The following is a 20,898-nucleotide window of genomic DNA, read 5'->3' on the forward strand; positions in this document are numbered from 1 at the left end:
CGATAGCAAATGCCCGATCCTGTCTACTTCTCTGCTTGTTCTTCCTGCCAGACAAATCTTGCAGCTTCAGTGGCCATATTTTGGCTTGGTTGGTTGGTTGGTTGGGGTTTTTCATTTTGTTATTTTAGAGGAAGGGCCTCACTCTGTAGTCCAGGCTGGCTTCAGACTTCCACCAATCCCCCGTCTCAGCCTCCCAACTGCTGAGATAATGGGGATAAGCCACCCTGCCCAGCAATATCAGGTTTGTGGTTGGCTTCTCTCTCTCTCTCAACACAGCTTTCCCTACAGTTCAGATTGCATAAGCATCTGCTATAGGAAGACAGCACTTGCCAACATAAGAAAGCCAGCCACTTGTGATCTGCAGATTGCATAGGAGACGGGAACACATAGGACATGGGGTGTTGTAAGGGGAGATGCCAGGCTAACTTAACCCCCAAAATAACCACACAGAAATTGTATTAATTAAAACACTGCCTGGCCCATTATCTCTAGCCTCTTATTGGTTAACTCTTACATCTTGATTAACCCATTTCTGTTAAATCTGTGTATCACCACGTGACTGTGGCTTACCGGCAAGATTCTAACCTACGTCCATCTCAGGCCAGAGATTCATGGCGTCTGCCTGTCTCTGCTTTCTTCCTCCCAGAATTCTGTTCTGTCCTCCCAGCCTACCTCAACTCTGCCCTATCAAAAGGCCAAGGCAGTTTCTTTATTCAACCAATGAAAGAAACACAAACAGAAGAACCTCCTACACCAATGGGGAATGCGTAGGACATGGGAGGTCTCACGGGTCCTTGACAAGCAAGAATGGAAGACCCAGACTGGGCTTAGTTCATATGCATGGAAGAAAGGGACTTTCTGGCCACACTGCTGTCTGAATGGTGCTTTCTTGGAACATAACTTTAATCAGCAAATGTCACCTGATACCTCTGTAAAATGGGCGGGCAGAGGGGAGGGGCCACACATGCAAACCGGGCGGCCCTGGCTTCTAGGCTAGGAAGGCTCACGATCATCAGAGAATCTGAAATAGCTGATGAGCGGCATCATTGATATATTAACACGTACAAGAGCATCAATCAGATTGATAGGTCCTATCAGTGTATGGCTTTGGGGCCCGCCCTTCACGGATGAATTGGAACTTGGAGTATTGGCAACATAAGCAGTGCATCTCAACTGGAGATGAAGATCCCGAGGAAGAGATGCTGGAGTCTCAGTGTGGGGTGTGCTCAGGGACTAGTTAATAGTCCAGCCTTGCCCATGCTAACGACGAGATGGAAGTGCAGTACAGAGAGACGGGGAGAGGGGTGTGCACGGCTCTCCTGGTATGGCTCATCTCTCTGCCTTTTAGGATTACCACGTCTCAAGTACAGATCCACCCTGGAAATGGCTATTCTAAAGCTGTGATTCAGTTTCTTGGCAAAGTCTTGATCTTCCCGATACGTAGCCATCATCTAAGAAAAGCCTGTGATATTTCCCAGTTACCGCATCCTTATGTTGCCTATGAGTCTAAGAGCTTCCCCTGCCGCGGCCTTCACAGACACCTGTGGGAGCTTCAATAGTGAATCATATTCGCATATTCGCATGCATAGACATCTGCGGACACTGCTCTCTGAATACACAAAGTTAACAGCTTTGTGCAGCAACTTTCCCTTTTCTTTTCAGGACTGGAGATTAAACCCCTATGCCTTGCGACTCCTTGGGGGTCAAATGACCCTTTCACAGGGGTCGTCTAAGACCATCAGAAAACACAAGTATTTACATGACGATTCATAATGGTAGCCAGTGGCAGCCATGGAGTAGCGATGAAAATAATTTTATGGTTGGTGGTCACCACAACACGAGAAGTTATATTAAAGGGCCTCAGTTTTAGGAAGGTTGAGAACCACTGCTCCAGGGCCTGGTCTGTGCTAGGCAGGTGCTCAACCACTGAGTCATACCCCTAATACCCCTAGTCTTTTTTTTCTTCTTCTATTTCTTTACCTTTTTTTTTTTTTTTTTTTTTTTTTTATCTTTGAGACATGGTTTCACAAAGGTGCCCAAACTGGTCTTGAAATCACTCAGTAGCAAAGTAAGGGCATTGAATTTGAAGTCCCCGGCCTCTGGCTCCGGAGTCGTGTGTGCAGTAGAGTTCACCAGGCCTGGCTGCCCCTTCCGGGAAACAATAATCACCTGTGCTGCCGACTGCTTTCTGACCCTTTGCCATCTTCCCACAGGACTGAAAAAACGTACAAGGAAGGCCTTTGGAATACGGAAGAAAGAGAAAGACACTGACTCTACGTAAGTACTTTAGAGTCTGCGTCTCTGGGCGAGCTTCTGGCTAAGACCCTGCTGTATCTGGCGCTTAATGCGTGACCCAAAGCCTCTTGATAGCATGTATTTGTTTCTCTGCGCTTTCCCCACTTCCGTGTCAACTACCAGTGTTCAGCACAAATACTTCTTAGACCTGTGCTTTTGAAGGGTTGAGATTTTTCATTGTGTGTTCATTTTTTTTTTTATCATGTGCTTTTTTTCCTATCTAACCCGTTACTTCACGCAGAGAGGCAGAAGATGTGGCTATTACATTTGTCGAGGCTACAAACGCCTAGTGCACTTCTGGATTTATCAGCATGCCCTGACCCAAGAGAATAACGTGATCACTGGTAAAGGCAGGTTCTCTCTAGCCCAACCCACAAGCGTGCCCTAGGTGGCACCCAAAGCTCACTCTTGAGGTCCCAGGATTGGGCAGGCAGAACTGTAAAACCAACAGAATGGACAAAATCCTCAGTAAGAAACCAATGCCCCAAACAACTGTGGACGCTTTGATGCAGTTGAATGGTCATACTCAAGAAAATGAATTCCCTGCGTGCCCCCGAAGAGTTAGTAATGGAACATGTTCATCCCCCTGTGTTCTTATTTAACCGTAGTGAATGTTCATTCAGAAGCTGGCCTGGACACAAAATCTTAGATGCATTTTCAAGTTGTACAGGTAACATCATACATGTGGTTCAGTTGTCAAGAACATAGGATCGCAGCCCTTGCTCGGTGTGAGGAGAGAACCGGGGACCAGCTACTGTTGGCTGAAAAAAAAAATGCAGGTCTGGGATGGCCTGCCCTGTATCAAAATGGAACCCCAGGAAGATCCTTCTTCATCCAGCATGCCTGAAACAGAACAACCAGGAAAATAACAATTGTGCCCACAGCTGAAAGAAATGAATTATTTTCATCTTTAGCTGTTTTATTTAATCAGCCACATTTTCACTAAATATGAATCTTATCATAGGGAGCTTAGCATCTTCTCGTGTCCTTCCATGCAAGAATATATAACTCAATCAATGAAGACTTACACAAATTAAGAAGTCTTTCCTACGACTAAACGAGGCAACATGGAACGTGCCTACTGGGCTCCTTCCCATTTAATGTCAGCTGTTTCTAGTCTCACTGGTATAGGCTGATAGTAATTAAAATGGCAATTAATTCAGATGGAATTTGATGGGAAGTTGAAGGTAAGAAAGTGCACATTCGGCCTGATGCTTCATGGCAGAAGGGCCTTGAGTCCGGACCCCTAAAAGATGAGACAATGTCTTTCAAACAAAACAGCAAAAGTAAAAGCAGGGAGGTGGGAAATCTGGCAGGCATTCAGGACAGAGCAAATGGACAGAGAGTGTGCGTGTGAACCAGAGACAAGGATGGAAAGTAGAGGAGGTCAACTAGGAAAGGCCTTAAATTCTAAGCCTTCCATCCTTAGCAGTGCGTCACCTTGAACCCCTGAAATGTAAGCCAAGGATGTGAAGAATTGAGAACGATTATCTTTCTGTCTAGTTGCTAGATGTCTTCATAGTTGTGTTTCTTCTTTTGGTGATTATATTTACTGCCATCCTGGAGGGGTTTCTAAAGTATTAAGTTAAGAATATTTTTCTGAGCATCAAATAACTTGCCTCGCTTCTTGATAAATTTGCCATTTTCTAAATTCTAACCACCAAAATAAATGCTTCCCTCTCTTTGAATACCTGTCTTCTTGCCCCAGTTCAGCCAAGAGTCTTAAGACCTTGAAAGTTATGCAGTCCTTTATGTGGGCCTTAGTTTCCTCCCCTGTGGCAGTGAGCTTTCTATTAGGTGAAGTCCACGTTCTCTAGGAGGCCAGACACTGAACGGGTGAGGCTGTCAGCCACGCGGGCCGACAGTTCCATTGGGTCATGTGTTATGTGGGGCATTGTAGGAAGCATCTTAGAGGAACATCACAGCGGAAGCCAAGTGTGTTGCTGTGAAGCCCTCTCCATAGCTGTACCAGGGACTTGGGATGTCTGAGAAAGGATCTCTCTTGGGGGGGGGGGTAATGAGCCTCAGGGCAGGCTAGGCTAATTTGCATGTAGCCAAACCACTTCTTTTCCATCGCCAAGTCTATAGAAGTAAGTTATTCCTCATGCCTTCGCCTCGGATGCCCCGTGTCTCCTGCGGTCTTCTAACGAGGCATTACTTTATAGATTCCCAAGTGCCTTTCCTTAACTTCTCATCTGATTGCCAAATTACTGACAGGAGAGCAAATTAAGTGTAAACTGGTCCCCCCAACAGTGACAGTTAAAGGACACATTGTCTCAGGAAAGCTTTTGTTTCTTGTGAACCCCTGCTCTCTAATTGGGTCACGCATCATCCTTGGAAAAGGAATCATAAACACGAAGGGGTTAGCAAGAGAGCTTTGCCAGTTTGCTTTAGCTAATGCCTATGTCAGCCTGCAACCATTGAGACCTGGTTGATGCGATCCTTTTCCAGGAAGCTTTTCCAGGATGGTTGCAACTGGTGCAGGGTTGCTAAGCAACCCAGCTAGCGTAGCAGCCAGCATCGACTCCAGCTGATTGAACCTTCTCAGAGAGAGTGGGTTTAAGAACCAGAGCTTCCTGATTTGATCATCATTACAGGGGCTGATAGAGAGGGGAAGGGAGGGAGTCTGGGCTAAGTGGCAGAATATTCAGCTGCACCAGTGTCCTTCGTTCTCACATAATTCAATAAGTTTGGTGACAATATCTCACTTCTAAAGATGAGAACTCTATGCCAGGTGGGGTTAGCAACTTGCTGAAGGCTATGAAGAAACAAAGCCGAGAAGAGAACCATGCTCTGAAAAAAGGTAGAGATGAGAAAGACTGTGACCCAGACAGAGAGTCAAAGAGAAATGGCAGTCGGGACAAGAAACAAACCTTTAAAACTAGAGGTCACACATCCATTTTGAATGACAAGGTTTAAAATAGAACTCATCCAATACAATGGATCTGTCACTTTCAAAAAAGGAAAAACTTATTAAAATGAAATACAGGTCCAAGACGTTGGTTTTCCTACAGATTGCTAAATAAATTTGGCATTGTGCAAAAATGGTGAATTCACAGCTGCCTCTGTGTGACCCGGTGAAGGAGACGAATCCGTCGATTCCTGAGAGAGAAGGAACAGAGGAACATCAGAAATACACAGAGGGAGCCATGGGGCAGCTGGAGTACGGACTGAAAGAAAGCATAGCACTGCATAGGAAGACGCAAGACATGATGAGATCCACAGAGTCTCCCCATGGGGAAGCGACCTGGAGCAGCCACCAACCAGCACCCAGACCTATAGAACTGCTGCTACTCACCTGGGGTCAGTAACACACCGCAAGGTGCTGGTCCCTGCTTGACAGCCTCCTGGGACCGGCAAGTTGGAGAGAGAAAGGATGGGAAGCAAAGTCATGGCCAAGATCTCAATAGACTATGGCTGGAGAGAGTCCATGTCAGTGCTGCCTATGGGAGAGCCATCGGAAGTGTGGAATGGACGCCTAAGACTGAAATCAGGAGCAGACGGATAGAGAGCACGAGCAAGGAACTCAGGACCGCGAGGGGTGCACCCACACACTGAGACAATGGGGATGTTCTATCGGGAACTCACCAAGGCCAGCTGGCCCAGGTCTGAAAAAACATGGGATAAAACCAGACTCACTGACCATAGTGGACAATGAGGACTACTGAGAACTCAAGAACAATGGCAATGGGTTTTGATCCTACTGCTCTGTGGAAGCCTAGGCAGTTTGGATGTTCACCTTACTAGACCTGAACGGAGGTGGGTGGTCCTTGGACTTCCCACAGAGCAGGGAACCCTGATTGCTCTTTGGGCTGATGAGGGAGGGGGACTTGATCGGGGGAGGGGGAGGGAAATGGGAGGCGGTGGCGGGGAGGAGGCAGAAATCTTTAATAAATAAATAAATAAATAAATAAATAAATAAATAAAAGACTGAAATCTCCCATAAGCACCTCAGGTGACTGGCCTGAGAGCTAACGGGAAAGCAGCACCCCCACCTCCGCCAAGGTGAGCCACAGTGTGGGAACACAAGAAGGCGGAGCCAGGCAGTCTTGCCCAGCATTCTCAGGCATTCCATCAGGGGAAAGGCTGGATCCTCAAGGGAAGATAATGCCCAGCAGAGGCAAACACAAGCCTGGGCACGCCCTCCATGGCCTGTACTCATGCCCCTCCTGGATGCCCCAATGGAAAGTAGGCTCCCCGCAGCACACCAGAAAGAGGTGCAATTGGATGGCTAGTCTCCCATTAGGGAACTCCAACAGGAAGCCGTGTCCAGCATAGAAGCTGCCTCAGCAAGGGAGGACACCGAATTTGTTTGAATCACTGAGAATAGCAACCCACTCCCTGCTGCAGAGCTGGCTACAAGGAAGAGCTATCAACGGGGTGGGGGCCGCCATGTCATCCCACTCAGGAAGAAGCATACACTGGGGATAGATTTCCTATTTCATTTTATTTTTCCTTGTTTTACTTTGATTCACATTTCTTTCCGTTCTTTAGTTTCTTTTAGTCTAAATCCTGCCTGAACAGGCTTTTGTGTCTGTTCTCTTTTTCTGTGTCTCTTCTTCAGCATTTTCTTAATTGCTCCCCACACGTCTAGCCCACATGCTGTTGCTCTCTCTCCTGCTCACTCCTTCCACATCTTCCCTTTGACTTCCTGTTAGTTCTTGTAACCTTAAAATACTAGAAACTGCAAGCATCCTAGTGTCCCTGTCTCGGGACCTTATTGGGGACCCAACTGCTCTGGTTTTTAGTTTATTTTGTTTTTTACTCTATGAATACCAAGACTGCTGTAAACAGTCACTTCTGTATATGCAGTTTGCTTCCCCCCCAAAAGTAGTCATGAGGGGGAATGCAAGCCGAAACAGGTGGCTCAGAAGATGCCCATAAAATACAGCCAAGAAGCCACAAAGGGCAAAGCAAACCCTGGAGTACCAAGAGCCCAGCAGATGTACAGAAGAGATCAAGGAAACAGAACGCGTGTGAGAAATCAAGCCACTCTAACATAACTCCTCAGAGGCAGACAACAAGGTCTGGGCAGCTAATGTCAGAAGTTCCAGGCTCTTACTGTTTAACAGGAGCAGTTGCCACATAGAGGCCTCAGACAGCAAATAAGTGAAGAAAGAAAATCTTCTGCCTGCATAGACACACACACACACCACACTAAATATCATATATATCACATAATATCAAATATTATATATATATATATAATTCTACTAACCCCTACAAGGCAAACACAACAAACTCTCACACTGCTTCTCTCATCGGCGACTCTTTAAAAACCAGGGAAGCACAGAATGATAGTTTCAAATCCCAAAAGTAAATCACTGCCAATGAGATTGCTATATCAAGCAAAGCATCCTTCTAAAACTGATGGGGAAGTAAGGTCATTTGAAGACCAGCCCCACTAAGGCAATTCATGACATCTATGCCAGCACCAAAGAAGAAGCTCAAAGCACTGTAATGCAAAGGGTGAGGAAAGATAGTCCCAACCCCAGGGGGACAGGAAAGAATAAAGTTGAGCATAGAAGTAGAGGGAGGAGGACTCCTTCACCATCCCTATCCAGGAAACCAGCAAGCCCCTAATCCCAACAGGAGAGAAAGAAAAGAACACCTAACAATCCAACACACCAGAACATCATCCACAATATGACAGGAATTTCTAGACATTGCTCAGTAATGACATTACTCTAAATAGCATCAACTTGGCTGGCCAGAGCTGGAGAGACCGCTCAGCAGTTAAGAGCACTGACTGTTTTTTCCAGAGGACCCAGGTTCAGTTCCCAGCACCCACATGGAGATTCACGACCATCTGTAACTCCAGTTCCAAGGGATTCAAAACCATCATCTGCCTTCCACAGGCACTAGGCGTGCACATGGAACCAAAATGCTCCTATACATAAAATAAAAATAAATAAATCTCTCAGAACAAAACAAGATCAAATCTAGTTCTTGCTAATCGTGTAACTTTTAAGTTCCTTACTGTGAATTAAAGCCGTGTTCCCACGTAATAACAGTGGCTACCCTCTGGCTTCCCCCTCTGCCTTAGTGACATTTCAAAAACTGCCGTGACCAAGGCAACTTGCAAAAGAGCTATGGTTTCCAAGAGTTAGTGTTCATGAAGGCAGAGCAAAGGTGGCAGGAGCAGGAAACTGTGGGTTTACATCTTGAACCAAAAGCAAGAGGCAGAGAGAGCACTGGGGAGGGAGCCCTCAAAGCCCCGCCCTCAGTGATGAGCTTCCTTTGGCAAGAACATCTCCTAAACCTACCCCAAGGGCTCCACTAAGTATTCAAACACCCGAGACTATGGGAAGACATCTCATTCAAACCACTACATCTCCCCTCACTTAGTCAGTCCTGTGTTCTGCTGTAACAAAAACAACTTCCTTACAGTGTTCTACCATGCAGCGTAGCTGTGAGCAGACAGTTTGTGTTCCCGGTGAAGAAATGTCCGTGGATGAGGATCAGCACTTTTGAATTCTCAGCAGCTGCCAGGAGCTAGTACTTTTTCACTTTTTGTGCCAATCAGGGTAGATAAGGAGCCCAAGGTGACAGAACATAGAAATGGTGACATCTGAACCTCCAGATGCCCCTCACTCTGAAGCCCTTGCTCTCAGAGCACCCCAGCATGACACCACCATAGAACCGCTGATCTGGAATTCAGCAGCAGAGGGTGCCACTTAGCACAATTCCCACCTCCACCTCCTGTCCTATCACTGAAAGATAATACAGAAGTACAGAAGAAGATACAGGTTCTCAAATTGGTTGAAAACTACCAGAAAAAAAAAAAGCTTTACCTCATGAAAGACATCAGGATCATAGCTAAAGGAGTATACATCTGTCTGTAGATAGATAGATAGATAGATAGATAGATAGATAGATAGATAGATAGATAGATAGATAGATCCTTTAAGTGGAGCCAGCAAGAATGGCCGAGGAAATTGGAAAGCTTCCTCAGCAGCTGAGTGAGTATACTCTTGCAGAGAACTAAATTCAGTCCCAGCACTAATGTCAGGTGGCTTACAACTGTCTGTAACTCCGGTTCCCGGGGACCCGACCCCCTCTCTGGCCTCTACGAGCACGTGTGTTCACATTCGCACATGCCCCCAGACAGGCATGCACCTATGCACGTAATTTAAAATAGAATAAATCTTTCAAAAAAGAATGGATGGACCAGACTCTGATGAGATATGTGGGTCATGGTCCGGCACTGCCAGTTTGTGCCTTTGGAGTTCAGTTCTGGATGAGGGTTTCCCTCCTGACACACCTGTGCCTACCCCACACTCAGAGGTGGCTCGGCTTGGTAGTTTTTGTTTCGTCTGCTGGGTTTACTGCAGAGGGAACACAGGGCGGCAGAAGATAACGGCTAAGAGTTCTTACTGTGTTCTGTCGTCACTGCAGCAGGAATGGTTCGTTTTCGTAATAGCTATCCATTTCTTTTCTGTTACAGAGGCTCCCCAGATCGAGATGGGATGGTAAGTATTTCAATGACCCTTATCAGCAGGATCTCACCTCAGTATATGCTATACTTAGGTATCCCAAAGGCCAGTTTCTCCCGCCTCCTTTTTACCTCCCTCCTGCCCTCTCCCTTGCAGGAATTCTCAAAAGCCCAACTATTTTCATTCTCTCTAGTAAGCATACATGAGAAATCAGTGTGGTCCTCGTCCAGTTAGACTTTATCTATTGTGCTTACCTAAAACCCAGCGCCAGAGCCTACAAGCAGACTAGCCGCAGAGATGGCAGATCCAAAGCCAGAGAGCTACTACAGGGGCTGCGCTCACTGACTGCTGTTTCATCTCCAGCTCAGTGATATAAAGCTCATTATGGGAGAAAGTTCTCCAGTGGCACCACCGTTGTAGAGGAACTGCTTCCCAATAAAACTTTCCCCTTGAGGAGCTGGGCCGCAAATACATTTCCTATATTAAATTCAGAAATAGGGAGTGGTCTTGAAACTTCATGTGCCTGAAATTTACCGCCTGGAGGAGAAAAAATGCACCCACTGGTTTTCAATTTAGCAGGAAGTGTCTCCAAGCTGGCTGCCAGATTTTTTGGTTTGTAAAGAGGTCCGGGGTATGCCAGCTCGGAACGGTCCACGTCCGAGTCTACCCTGGCTTCTGAAATGACTTTCCCTTCCCATCTAATCAGCTGCCTATTCAGAAGGTTCTAAACAACAGCTGTCATCGAGGGGGAATGGACACACATTAAACTCCCTGGGCCAGAGTGAGAGCTAAAATAAACCCTCGGTTAAAAATATATATTTTGAAAAACTGTTCCGTATGCAGTGTACCTAATGGGGCGCTAATTGCAGCCACAGCGGGAGTTTTTCTCTTGCACCTGACTTAGGAGGTTTCGGCTTTGGGGTACCTTTTGCATTCATGTGATTCTCGCTATGAAATGCTTCTGAAAACGTAGAATGAAATTGGTCAGACTTTGGGGCCCTCTATAATCCAGGCTCTATCCAGCAGGGGAACAAAAAGGCCCAGAAGACCCAGCTTCTCCTCACCTCTTGCTTCTGGCTCAGAGCCCTCTCCTTAACTCTGTCTCAGGTACTCTCTGCTTCTGTGTCTTCTCTGCTTCTGGCTGGGTCCTCTCCCCGGGTCCTCTGTCTTTCTGCCCACACCTTCACCAGGCTCCGTCATCTCCTCGGCCTTTCCTGGATGCTACTCCTGGCTTTTCTCATTCTCCCACTCTCTGTCTTGTCTTTTTTTTTTTCTTTCTCCGACCCCCTGCTCATTGTCTCTGAGGCCCTGTTGCTACCTCTCTGGTCTCTGTTCTTCTGAGGAGCCCCAGCTTACACATCTACTGGATTCTGTACCATGGCACCTGATGTTGAAGATGACCATGTACAATTCTCTGCAGACATGGGCCCAATGCCATGTAGGTCTCCTCGAGCCTTCCTCGAGCCATCCCAAGTCCTGTAAAAATCACTTAATTATCAGTTGTGTCATCCCCATTGTTAGTTAGAAATGCCATAAATATGTGTTGATAAGAAAGAGGAGTTATTTAATTTCATTTCTTCCAGAAATAACACAAGACCTATTTTGGAAAAAGGCCACATTCAATTCAAAATAAGTGCATTTTCTCAACAACACGGGGAAAAAAATGGAATTTATTAGCCAGAGGCAAGTTCTTTGGAAAATGTTCAAATTTCTCCCAAACACTTGGCCACCAAATTCTGAAGCCCAATGCTATGGGCTAAAGTGAATATCTCTGTTATTGGTCTGTAGACGTCTCAGCCTGAATTTTTTTTTCTGAACTCAAAATGAGTTTTTTAAGACCTTGGATCTATGGACTGAAACCACTTGGATCTGTTTGAGGCCCCTTGCAAGCTACTGCCTGCCATTTCGAGGCCCAGGGTTTGTGTTGACACTTTCACTCATATGAATCTCCAAGCTACAGGTGCTGTCAGCAATAAAGAAATTGGTACCCAAAGTGTTGGTGCCAACACTTCCATGTAGCGGTACTTAATTTCAGTTCCTCAGCGCCTGATGGAGCCCATCACTGATGAGGCTGCGTGGCCGGGCTGCATGGTATGAAGGTGGATGTGTTTTGCTACTCACCAGCTAAATGTACACCCATCCATCATGGGCAGACCTGTTTGTCACAATGTCTAGACCTCAGGTAACTGTGTGTGAGAACCCATTCTAACCCAGAGACAAACTCTAATTGGTCCTGAACTTTCCCTAAACAGTGCCGATTCTCCACAAATACGCTGGGGTACCAGGGTCAGAGTCCCAGGCTGTGAGAGCTGTTCTGCTCGTCTCTAAACATGCAGACAGGAAAGGACACGGGTCTGGAACTGTCCTCTATGTGCCCTGTGGGTCTCTGTTGGCCTTTCAAAAGGCTTCAACAAGCGCAAAAGAGAGGAGCTACGTGTTCCTTTCGTAGATTTGCGATGCAATCAGAAATGGCCCAGTCCCTTTCCGTATCGTCTAGGTGTCTGTTCTGTATTCGTAGGCTAAGTGCCCTCTGAACGAGGACCCAAATGGCCCCTGGTGCCCTGGCCCTCTCCCAGCATCTTCCTTTCTCTCTTGGCTTAGCCAAAGTGGCCTGCTGAATAGAGCCTCCTTTAGGGGGCCCCAAAGTCTGCTCTTTGCTTACAGAGCCCTGCCATGCTGGGCAGGCTGCACAATTTGGTCTAGAGGTTGTCTCGACTGTGATATGTTTGCTGACTCCATGTGATTCTTTATATATGTCTCGAAGGAGAAACAGATATCCTTTAACAACTTTTTTCTACATGAACACAATCAATTCCAGCAGCCCAGCCCACACGAGCCACCCTACCATAGCAAAGCAGAGTGTGCGCGGGAAGGAGGCAAGAAAGCGTCGGTAAGGACACAGATTTTAGTTTAAAATTTCCGAGGGGTTGTAGAAACAGTGAGTAAAATCCCCACCTCGAATCTGGAAAGCCCGATAGCACTACTTATTCAGCAAGGTAACTGCAAATTCCTACCCAGGTGTGGGTTTCAAATCAACCCTAACGACTTCATGTGCGGATTGGTGTCTAGCTTCTCTTTTAAAGAAAGAGCAAGCCTCAAGGTTTGCATCGTCTTTTGTCTTAGACAAAGGACAGGGATTTCAGTGTCTCAGGTTTTTAAAAGAATTTGTTGTCTGTAAAGATGACTTTGACTGTAATATAATTGTCAACATGAAATTTGAGTTGGATTGATCTTGGTAAAGTTAAGTACCATCTGTAGCAATAATATCAGGAGTTTGGCAGGACCGTCCCTTGTGGAAACTGGTAATCTTAACCAAGAAATCTAGAGTCAAGGATGCTGATTTTGGGTCAGACTTTGCATTAACTCCAACTATGGAGCTCTAAAAAGCTATTTAACTAAAATTCAGCCCCTTGGTCTCACTTGGTTTCAAATATTGACTAGCCACTCTTATTTAGTAGCTGTGAACGGAGCAACCCAGAGGGTGTTTTCCTCTTTACAGGGTGTTCCAGTGGCCAGTGCTGTCTTGTAAGATTGTTTCCAACATGATTTACATCTACTTAGGAGAAGAGAAGATAATATTTTGACAGTACATCACATATTTTTAAGATCATTATGTAGCTGTAAAATGACCTCACATAAAACAGGGCCATTCCCAGTGGAAACATAGAACTGTTGAATGTATAATTGAGAAAAATCATGATTGCAAACATTGATCTAGCTCAGTGGTTCTCAGCCTTCCTAAGACTATGACGCTTTAATTCAGTTCCTCATGTAATGGTGACCCCCAATCATAAAATTATTTTGCTACTTCATAACTATAATTTTGCTACTGTTGTGAATCATAATGTAAATATCTGATATGCAGGATATCTGATATGGCGCCCCTGTGAAAGAGTTCTTTGATCCCCTACATGGGTCGGGGACCCACAGGGTGAGAACCGCTGGTCTAGCTCACTGCGTTATCTGAAGGTGGTATGATAGCTAAAGTAAAATGCCTATTAAAACAAGGTGATCTCCCCATGAATGTCCGTTCAGTACAAAAATTCAGGTTATAAAAGTTATACTAGATATAGAATTTTAGAAAAGAGAAACAATAGAGGGAAAGTATATCAGTCAGATTCCACGAAGTAAAAATAATCAGTGTTTAGGTTTCCGTGGAAGTTGGGGCTCACTGCAGCTTTAGGTCCCGCTGGCTGTCCAGTGTGTCCTCACCACGTCCCTCCCTGCTTTGAAGTCTTCTGCTGAAAGCAGGGACAGCCACCAGCTCTGAGCTGTGCCTGGTTCAGTCTCTAAAGACAAGAATGACTTTCCCTTGTGCTTAACCAGAAGAGTCCCAGTTAAAACCTGGCTGACCTTTAACGTGGTCGTGTTCATGTGTGAAACAAAAGGTATTTGTTGGAGTAAATGAGCATGAAGGAAAACGAATCGCCAGTCTTTCTAATAGAGTTGCATGGGTGCATGTGTGTACATGCACACCCGTGTGTTTGTGTGTGTGTGTGTGTGTGTGTGTGTGTGTGTGTGTGTGTGTCTGGAGTGCTGAGTATCTGACAAAAAGAATGTATTGTTACAATCTGTTGTTTGAATTAAGTATTTGTTTTTAAAATGCTTGTCATAAAATAAACAAATTTTTAAGGTTTTCTTTTCCTTTGTTTCAATCTTCCATTGGTGTCCATAGAAATAAGGAAGTATTTACTAGACCCAAATATAGAAATTTAGTATATTCTTTATGCAAGTGTTGGATATATGTTGTCAAGAAAAAAATATATCTATACTAACACATACATATATATGTATATATATATATAAATATATTTATCTGAACATGTAGAATATCTTGAATTTGAGGAACTTTAACCACAGAGAGTATTAACAGAGAAGAAAGCTGTAGAACTAGACAAACTGTGAATTCATTAATTTACCTAATTTCTTCGAGTTTATAATAACAATACTTTGTATGGAAGAATTTAGAAACTAGAAAGCAGATTGATGGCAGTGTTACACTGAAAACAATATCCATGGGTTTGTGTCTCTGGAGTCAGTTTAGTTTATTTGATTCCCTATTAGTGTAAGTCAGTTTTCTGTTGAACTTGGTTATATATGCTTTCTAAGGAGTTGAAGCATCTTGCAGTAAAAACATACACAGACCTATTAATGAAGCAGGGAGTACATCTATAAAAATAGGAGGCAGGAGAGATTATTGACACATTAAGTTGACCATGTTTTCAACAATGGCATTGTAGTGCACACAGGCAGAGCTCATGAGACAGGTTTGAGAGGCCTTTGACATACTGTGCAGACAGCCACTGAAGCTCAAACCTCGCGAAGGCAGTCCTGTGGGAAGACCGAAATGATGCCTGCATATAAGTCATCTTTGTAATAAATGGGGAGATGATTTGATCAGCATAGGCCCCACGTTCCTGGTTGCAGTGATATTCAGTAGCAAGGGGAAAGCACATCACTTATGCCTCATGAACTATGCCCCTCACTGAGCCATGGCTTGTTCTTAGAATACCCAGGCAACATTCCGTAAGTGTTCATGGATATTGATGGTTCTGGGTTTTCTATTAATCCTCTGTGCATATGCGAAGAGCTCCCTCCTGTTTGTCAACGTGGATTGCCGGCTATACTGTAATGCACGTGGCCCTGTCCTCCAACCCTATGGCTCACCAGACGTGCGGTTCCAAAGTCTGCTCGATGACATAGCATCATTTTGTGTGCTAAGTGCAAGAATGTTGTTGAGTCGACCTTTCGTCGCTAACCTCGTTTGTGCTTTTGTCCGACAAAATAGAGATGCTTATTAATATTCTCCCAGAGGGCAACACATCCTCAGTCAAGTACTTGTGTTCCTATGTCACAATTCTACCGTGAGCCAAAATAAAACTCAGATAAGAAGCAGAGCCATGCTCATTTCCTTTCTTCTTGCAATAGCGTGTTGCGAGTGGAGGCACAGGACACACGAAAAGAGAGGCCCGTTAATCTTCAAATTCTGTTTTCATAATCTGCTAAGAGGGGTCACTTGGGAAGAAGAGCAGCATGATTTCCAGTGACCAGGAGCTGAATGAACTAATCTAAAGCCGATTCCATTTATATTTTATCAATTGAGTCAGTGGTAAAAAAAAAAATAAGTAATTACTTACTCGGCTGAATGCTCAGGTATATTGGAATTATTTATATGTCAGCAACACAGATGTCAAAGGCTTCCCTTTAAAATTCCTATGTATGATTTTAATTCTCAAGATCTATAAAGTTAAATCACAATGTAAACCCTCCAAGTCCGTCACGGGTAAAATCTGGACGGCTACCTATGCGTGCCCCCATGCCTGGTTTACAGCTTCTCATTCAGCGCCATGGCAACTGCTTCACCACCCAGTTACACCAATGTGCTTTTTACCATAGGATGCTCCAACCTGTCTTTCCGGTGCTGGATTTTGATAGCTCATTCTAAGTACAGATAAGACTTAGGCGATTTTCTCCTGTGGTGTCGGTTTTGTTTTGTTTTGTTTTGCTTGTTTGTTTTTCATTCAAATATTTCCCTTCTAAATTTATCTTCAAATTTATTACAGAAAAAAAGCAATGGGGCACCAAATGGATTTTATGCAGAAATTGATTGGGAAAGATATGTAAGTATGAGCATGTTTACAACCATTGGAATAAATTGATATTGTATGCACTTAGATACCTAAGAGGACGTAGAAATACGTGTAAAACTACATTTCTTTTAGAAGTGTCTGCCGTGTTTAAGATGCAGTGAGTCATAGCACTAAAGTCTATCAAACCTGGCTATGATACCTGGCCCTCTAGGTACTCGCTGTTATGTGACCCATAATAGTCAGTGCAGCACCTGTCTGGTGCCGCTGTTGTGAGGACCCTGGGCTAATTGCTTGCACATCTCAGGAATGTACCAAGGCCGCAGTTGTATCCAAAAATACTTTTTCTCAGGTCAAATCTAGGTGATTCTCTTTGTAAGCAGCTTTGAATGTGGAGGCTAGTAAGTTAACTGCTGAGCCTGGATTACGTGCTCAGAGCTGGAGGGTATGAACTTTTCCCAGGTCACGTGATAGTCGGTTGATTCTCAGGGAGTGGACGTAGATCCCGGCTGTGATCTAAAGTTCCCCCATAATTCCATTCACCATTCCCGTACACCTCACTAACCACAGCCGAGCAGTCAGGTCATTCAGCCTGGATGACCCGCAGATTTCTGATCATATGTATATGTATGTATACAGTGTAGGTCATTTTTGCCTCAAAGAGCTCACACTGCTGCGCCCCATCCCACCCTTAGCAGGGTAGCCCACACTGTCCTTCCTTCGTCTTGGCTGAGGATACAGTCTCAAACCACATGGCGTCCAGGACCGAGTCAGACTGATGCGGACACGCTATCTGATGGTGCTCAGTTGACTTTCGAGTTATTGAGCTCAGTATTGCCATGTGGACTGTGTCACACGTTAATAATAGGAGCTAAGACATGAAATATGAACCTCGCTATGCCCACTGTTGCTCTGTTTTGTTTTCTGTTTGTTTGTTTTTCTTTTCCAACTTTTTCCCTAAGAGTTAGCTTTTTGCTGTTAGATTCATCTAGCAGTCTATCTCCCAGGGCTGGAGGTAGAACCTTTAGCTCTTCTTGAAACTTTTCTCCTCTTTCTCCTCCTGCCACCAAGAACTTACCATCGGTCCCTCCAAATGTCCTTGGTTCATCCATTCCACCACCAAAACTCGAGGCACACACAGCCTTAGCAATCATGCCTGAGTTGATACACATATTTTAAATGAGTCATCCTTTCTCCTGACTCCAATTGCCTTAGCAGTCAGTCTGTCCCTGGCCTGTTTAACTGTAAGAAACTTCAGTAGCCCTAGCAAGACTAAACCCCCACCCTAGCACACAGTCACTGTTGCCCAGATATCAGCCCCATCCCCACGGTATAGCCATCATCCTTGCTACTGTAGCCTTTGTCACCTGAGTCACACAATGTCTGTTCCTGCCAAGGTATCTCACCCCAGGCTCTTCTCACCACTGTGGAGAGACCCCCACCTGCATCTTTATCTGCACTGAAAGGCTCCAGTAGCCCCCATTTTTCTTATAAACTAAGCTAACTGTCCCCTCATTTTTAACACCTAACATTGCTATCTTGTGCTATTTTTCTTTATAATTTTTGCCTGGGAGAATGTGTTTTCATTTCCCTGAGGGCAAATAGTTTGCCTTTCAGTAGCCCACATTGCTTGGCACCGTCTGTGGCTTAGGGAAGACCTGATACACGCACTGGAAATACTTTCTTTTGCTGACAGCAGATTGAGGTCCTTCCAATGTCCTTGGACAAAGATTTAAACATAGACTGCTTAGCATTCACTTCCAAGAGCTAAATCCTCAGCCCCTTAAAATAAGAGACTTGTCTATATTCTTAAGTAGAATATTCTAGAAGGAAAACAATTTCTCCATCATTTGAGGAAAATAACCACCTAACATACATAACATACATTTTTAACTTTTTTTTTTGAAATTTGAAACAGGAGTACTGTATTTACATCATGTCCACCTTTGTCTCTCCAGCCTCCAGCCTTTCATGTGTCCCCAACTTCCTTTCAATTATTCTTTTAATATTACTGTTACATGTATGTATGTGCATGTGTATACATGTATTCACACACATATGTATGTGCATTTGTGTCTTACAGAACTCTCCTGAGCTGGATGAAGAAGGTTACAGCATCAGACCTGAAGAACCAGGCTATATCCTTTCTTTTTTAATTTTTTTAATTTATATTGTCTCAGGAACCAGGAAGCTAAATTCAGGTCTCGCAAAGGTAATGAAATAACCAAAGCTACTATACTTAGCCTCACAGGTGACTGACCAGCCTAGAGGCCAGCCCGGGGGCTAATGAGCGTGCACATGCCGTGATCTGCTCAAGAAACAGAGAGAAAGCACTGGGATAGAGGAAAATGTGCAGTAAAGCAGCCCTCACACTTGTGACCCTGGCTTGTCTGCTGAACCCCAATATGACAGTGTCATTTACAGTGAATGGCAAAGAGCCCTCTCCATCCGACACTGCCCTGAAAGGCTCAAGCAGCCTTGTCTTACTCTGGCCAACTCCAAAGCACTTAAAGACTATTGGTGCCCCTTAAAGTAGCCTTCCAGTGTGTGGAGACAAGGAAGTTTATGAGTTACTGTCTGTGCTCTGGGTGTGAGGCACAACGTTCGCCTGTCACAAAAAAGAAAAAGAAAATAAAAGAATGAAGGAGAGAGAGAAGAAAAAAGGAGAGAGAGGGAGGAAGGGAGGAAAGGAAGGAAGGAAGGAAGGAAGGAAGGAAGGAAGGAAGGAAGGAAGGAAGGAAGGAAGGAAGGAGGGAAGGAGGGAAGGAGGGAAGGAGGGAAGGAGGGAAGGAGGGAAGGAGGGAAGGAGGGAAGGAGGGAAGGAGGGAAGGAAGGAAGGAAGGAAGGAGAAAGAAAATGTAGGATCTTGACCAGTACTCCTCAGAGTCCATGGTCCTTGGTCAGGTTCGTGAATAACCCTAACCTTTTCCTCCGATTCTGTTTTGCTTTGGTTTCCTGCCATCCGAGGTTCCTTTGGCTGTGTCTACCTGTAGCCATTCTTGTCTTGTCCTCACCAATGCCTCTCAGCAGAAGAAAGAGCTAAGTGTCCTTAACTGTGTTCTACCTACCAAAGGAAAGCACTTTTATTCTTCAAGTGAATCCGAAGAGGAAGAAGAATCACACAAGAAGTTCAACATCAAGATTAAACCATTGCAGTCGAAGGACGTCCTTAAAAACGCTGCCACAGTAGATGAGCTGAAGGCTTCAATAGGCAACATCGCGCTCTCCCCATCACCTGTGGTGAGTGGAGTCCCTGTGTTAAGCTTTGGTGAGGTTGGTGGAGAGCCGGGTCCTGCCACAGGTGCTACAGGCCTCCTGTGTCCAGTCTGGTGAGCTCTGAAGTCCCCGGGGAACTCACTCTTGCTCTCTTCTATTTCGGTTCCTGTGCCTTCCAAACTAGTAAACGAGCAGGGAATGGTGTCTTCTTTTGTTCTTTAATAATCATCGGACAAAGAAAAAAAATAAGAAAAAGATATTCCACACTTCTAAAAGAGACTTAATTTTAAAAGAATATGAATTTCACAGGTTAAGGAGCGATGCTTTAAAAACACATCTTGGTTTCTGTCTTCATGAAAATACACAAAAGCCAAGAAAATTGCTTTTAAAAAATATTTCCCCTTGAGATGCTCCAAAATCATAGTAAATAAATAAAATCTCATTAGATTTCTCAAACTCAGATTCTTCATTATATTTTATCCTCAAATTGTTTTAAATACTCTCGGAATTTAGAATCCTCATGCACAGCCCTTGCCTTATTTATATCATGCTAATTGGTCTTCCCCCATGATCCGGGCTTCCATTCCCCATTCCTGCCCACTGCATTACCTCAGTTGCTGAGTTCTGAGTGCTAATATTTTAAGTATTTTCTCCCTGGGGTTTGAAAAATGCCAACACTGTCTTCTAAGAATAGCTGTGAACACAGATGCAAGCTCACTAATAAGATTCTCTTGGCTTCTCCAGGGACCATCCCCCTCAATGGGCTAGTTAGTAAATGCTAACCACTTTCTAGGGGCTTCTAGAAATATCTCAACTAACCTCTGTAAAGCTATTGTAATTGTTTATCTTTTGAGAATAAAACTTTGCCCTCATGGGATAAAAAAAAAATTAAAGCAAAACTTAACAGTGGAATTTATCCCATATGTTGGCGACAATTAAAATGATTTCTAGTAGTAACCCACACACTGCAAATGACTTCCCAGTATTTTTTCATCGTATCTTCACCTGCTACCTTAACAGAAGCATGAAATGCCATTTCTTTCTCCTCTTCAACGGAAGGCACAGATTTTAAACTCACATGCTGGCCTTTGATTTGTAGTCATGGGCGCCTTAGGTAAAACACCCACTTTCCAGCTGACATCTTGCTCATCACCTTTTGCTTACTGAGTCACTATGGTTCTTTCTCAATTGAAGAAAAATCTATTCAAATGTCAGAAACAAGTTTCTGTCCCCTTCTCTGTAGGGCATAATAAATTGAGTGGGTCTTTGGGAGTTGCACAAGAAGGGAAGAGGCAAGTCTACCTGATTAAGTGAATGACTGCACAGGGAAGTGGGCTTTCTATACAGATCTCAGAGCCATAGCT

At 44.5% G+C, this 20,898-nt stretch overlaps 1 protein-coding gene across 35 annotated transcripts in view; it reads left to right on the forward strand.

Annotated features, from left to right (window-relative positions):
* The window catches only part of Sgip1 (SH3GL interacting endocytic adaptor 1), a 194,846-nt gene that overhangs the window by 84,852 nt on the left and 89,096 nt on the right, over positions 1-20,898 (forward strand). For 7 of the 35 annotated variants that reach the window (XM_075946069.1, XM_075946073.1, XM_075946068.1 and 4 more), the window contains 6 exons: positions 2,214-2,277; positions 9,743-9,767; positions 12,550-12,621; positions 16,295-16,351; positions 18,402-18,456; positions 19,383-19,573. In XM_075946069.1, coding sequence (XP_075802184.1) covers positions 2,214-2,277; positions 9,743-9,767; positions 12,550-12,621; positions 16,295-16,351; positions 18,402-18,456; positions 19,383-19,573 — 464 coding nt within the window. Of the gene's footprint in view, positions 1-2,213; positions 2,278-9,742; positions 9,768-10,754; positions 10,839-12,549; positions 12,622-16,294; positions 16,352-18,401; positions 18,457-19,382; positions 19,574-20,898 lie in introns of all 35 variants that reach the window. The other 28 variants (XM_075946078.1, XM_075946082.1, XM_075946083.1 and 25 more) reach the window with 13 other exon arrangements.

Source organism: Microtus pennsylvanicus, chromosome 13 (genome assembly GCF_037038515.1).
Source record: "Microtus pennsylvanicus isolate mMicPen1 chromosome 13, mMicPen1.hap1, whole genome shotgun sequence".
Taxonomy (NCBI): Eukaryota; Metazoa; Chordata; class Mammalia; order Rodentia; family Cricetidae; genus Microtus; species Microtus pennsylvanicus.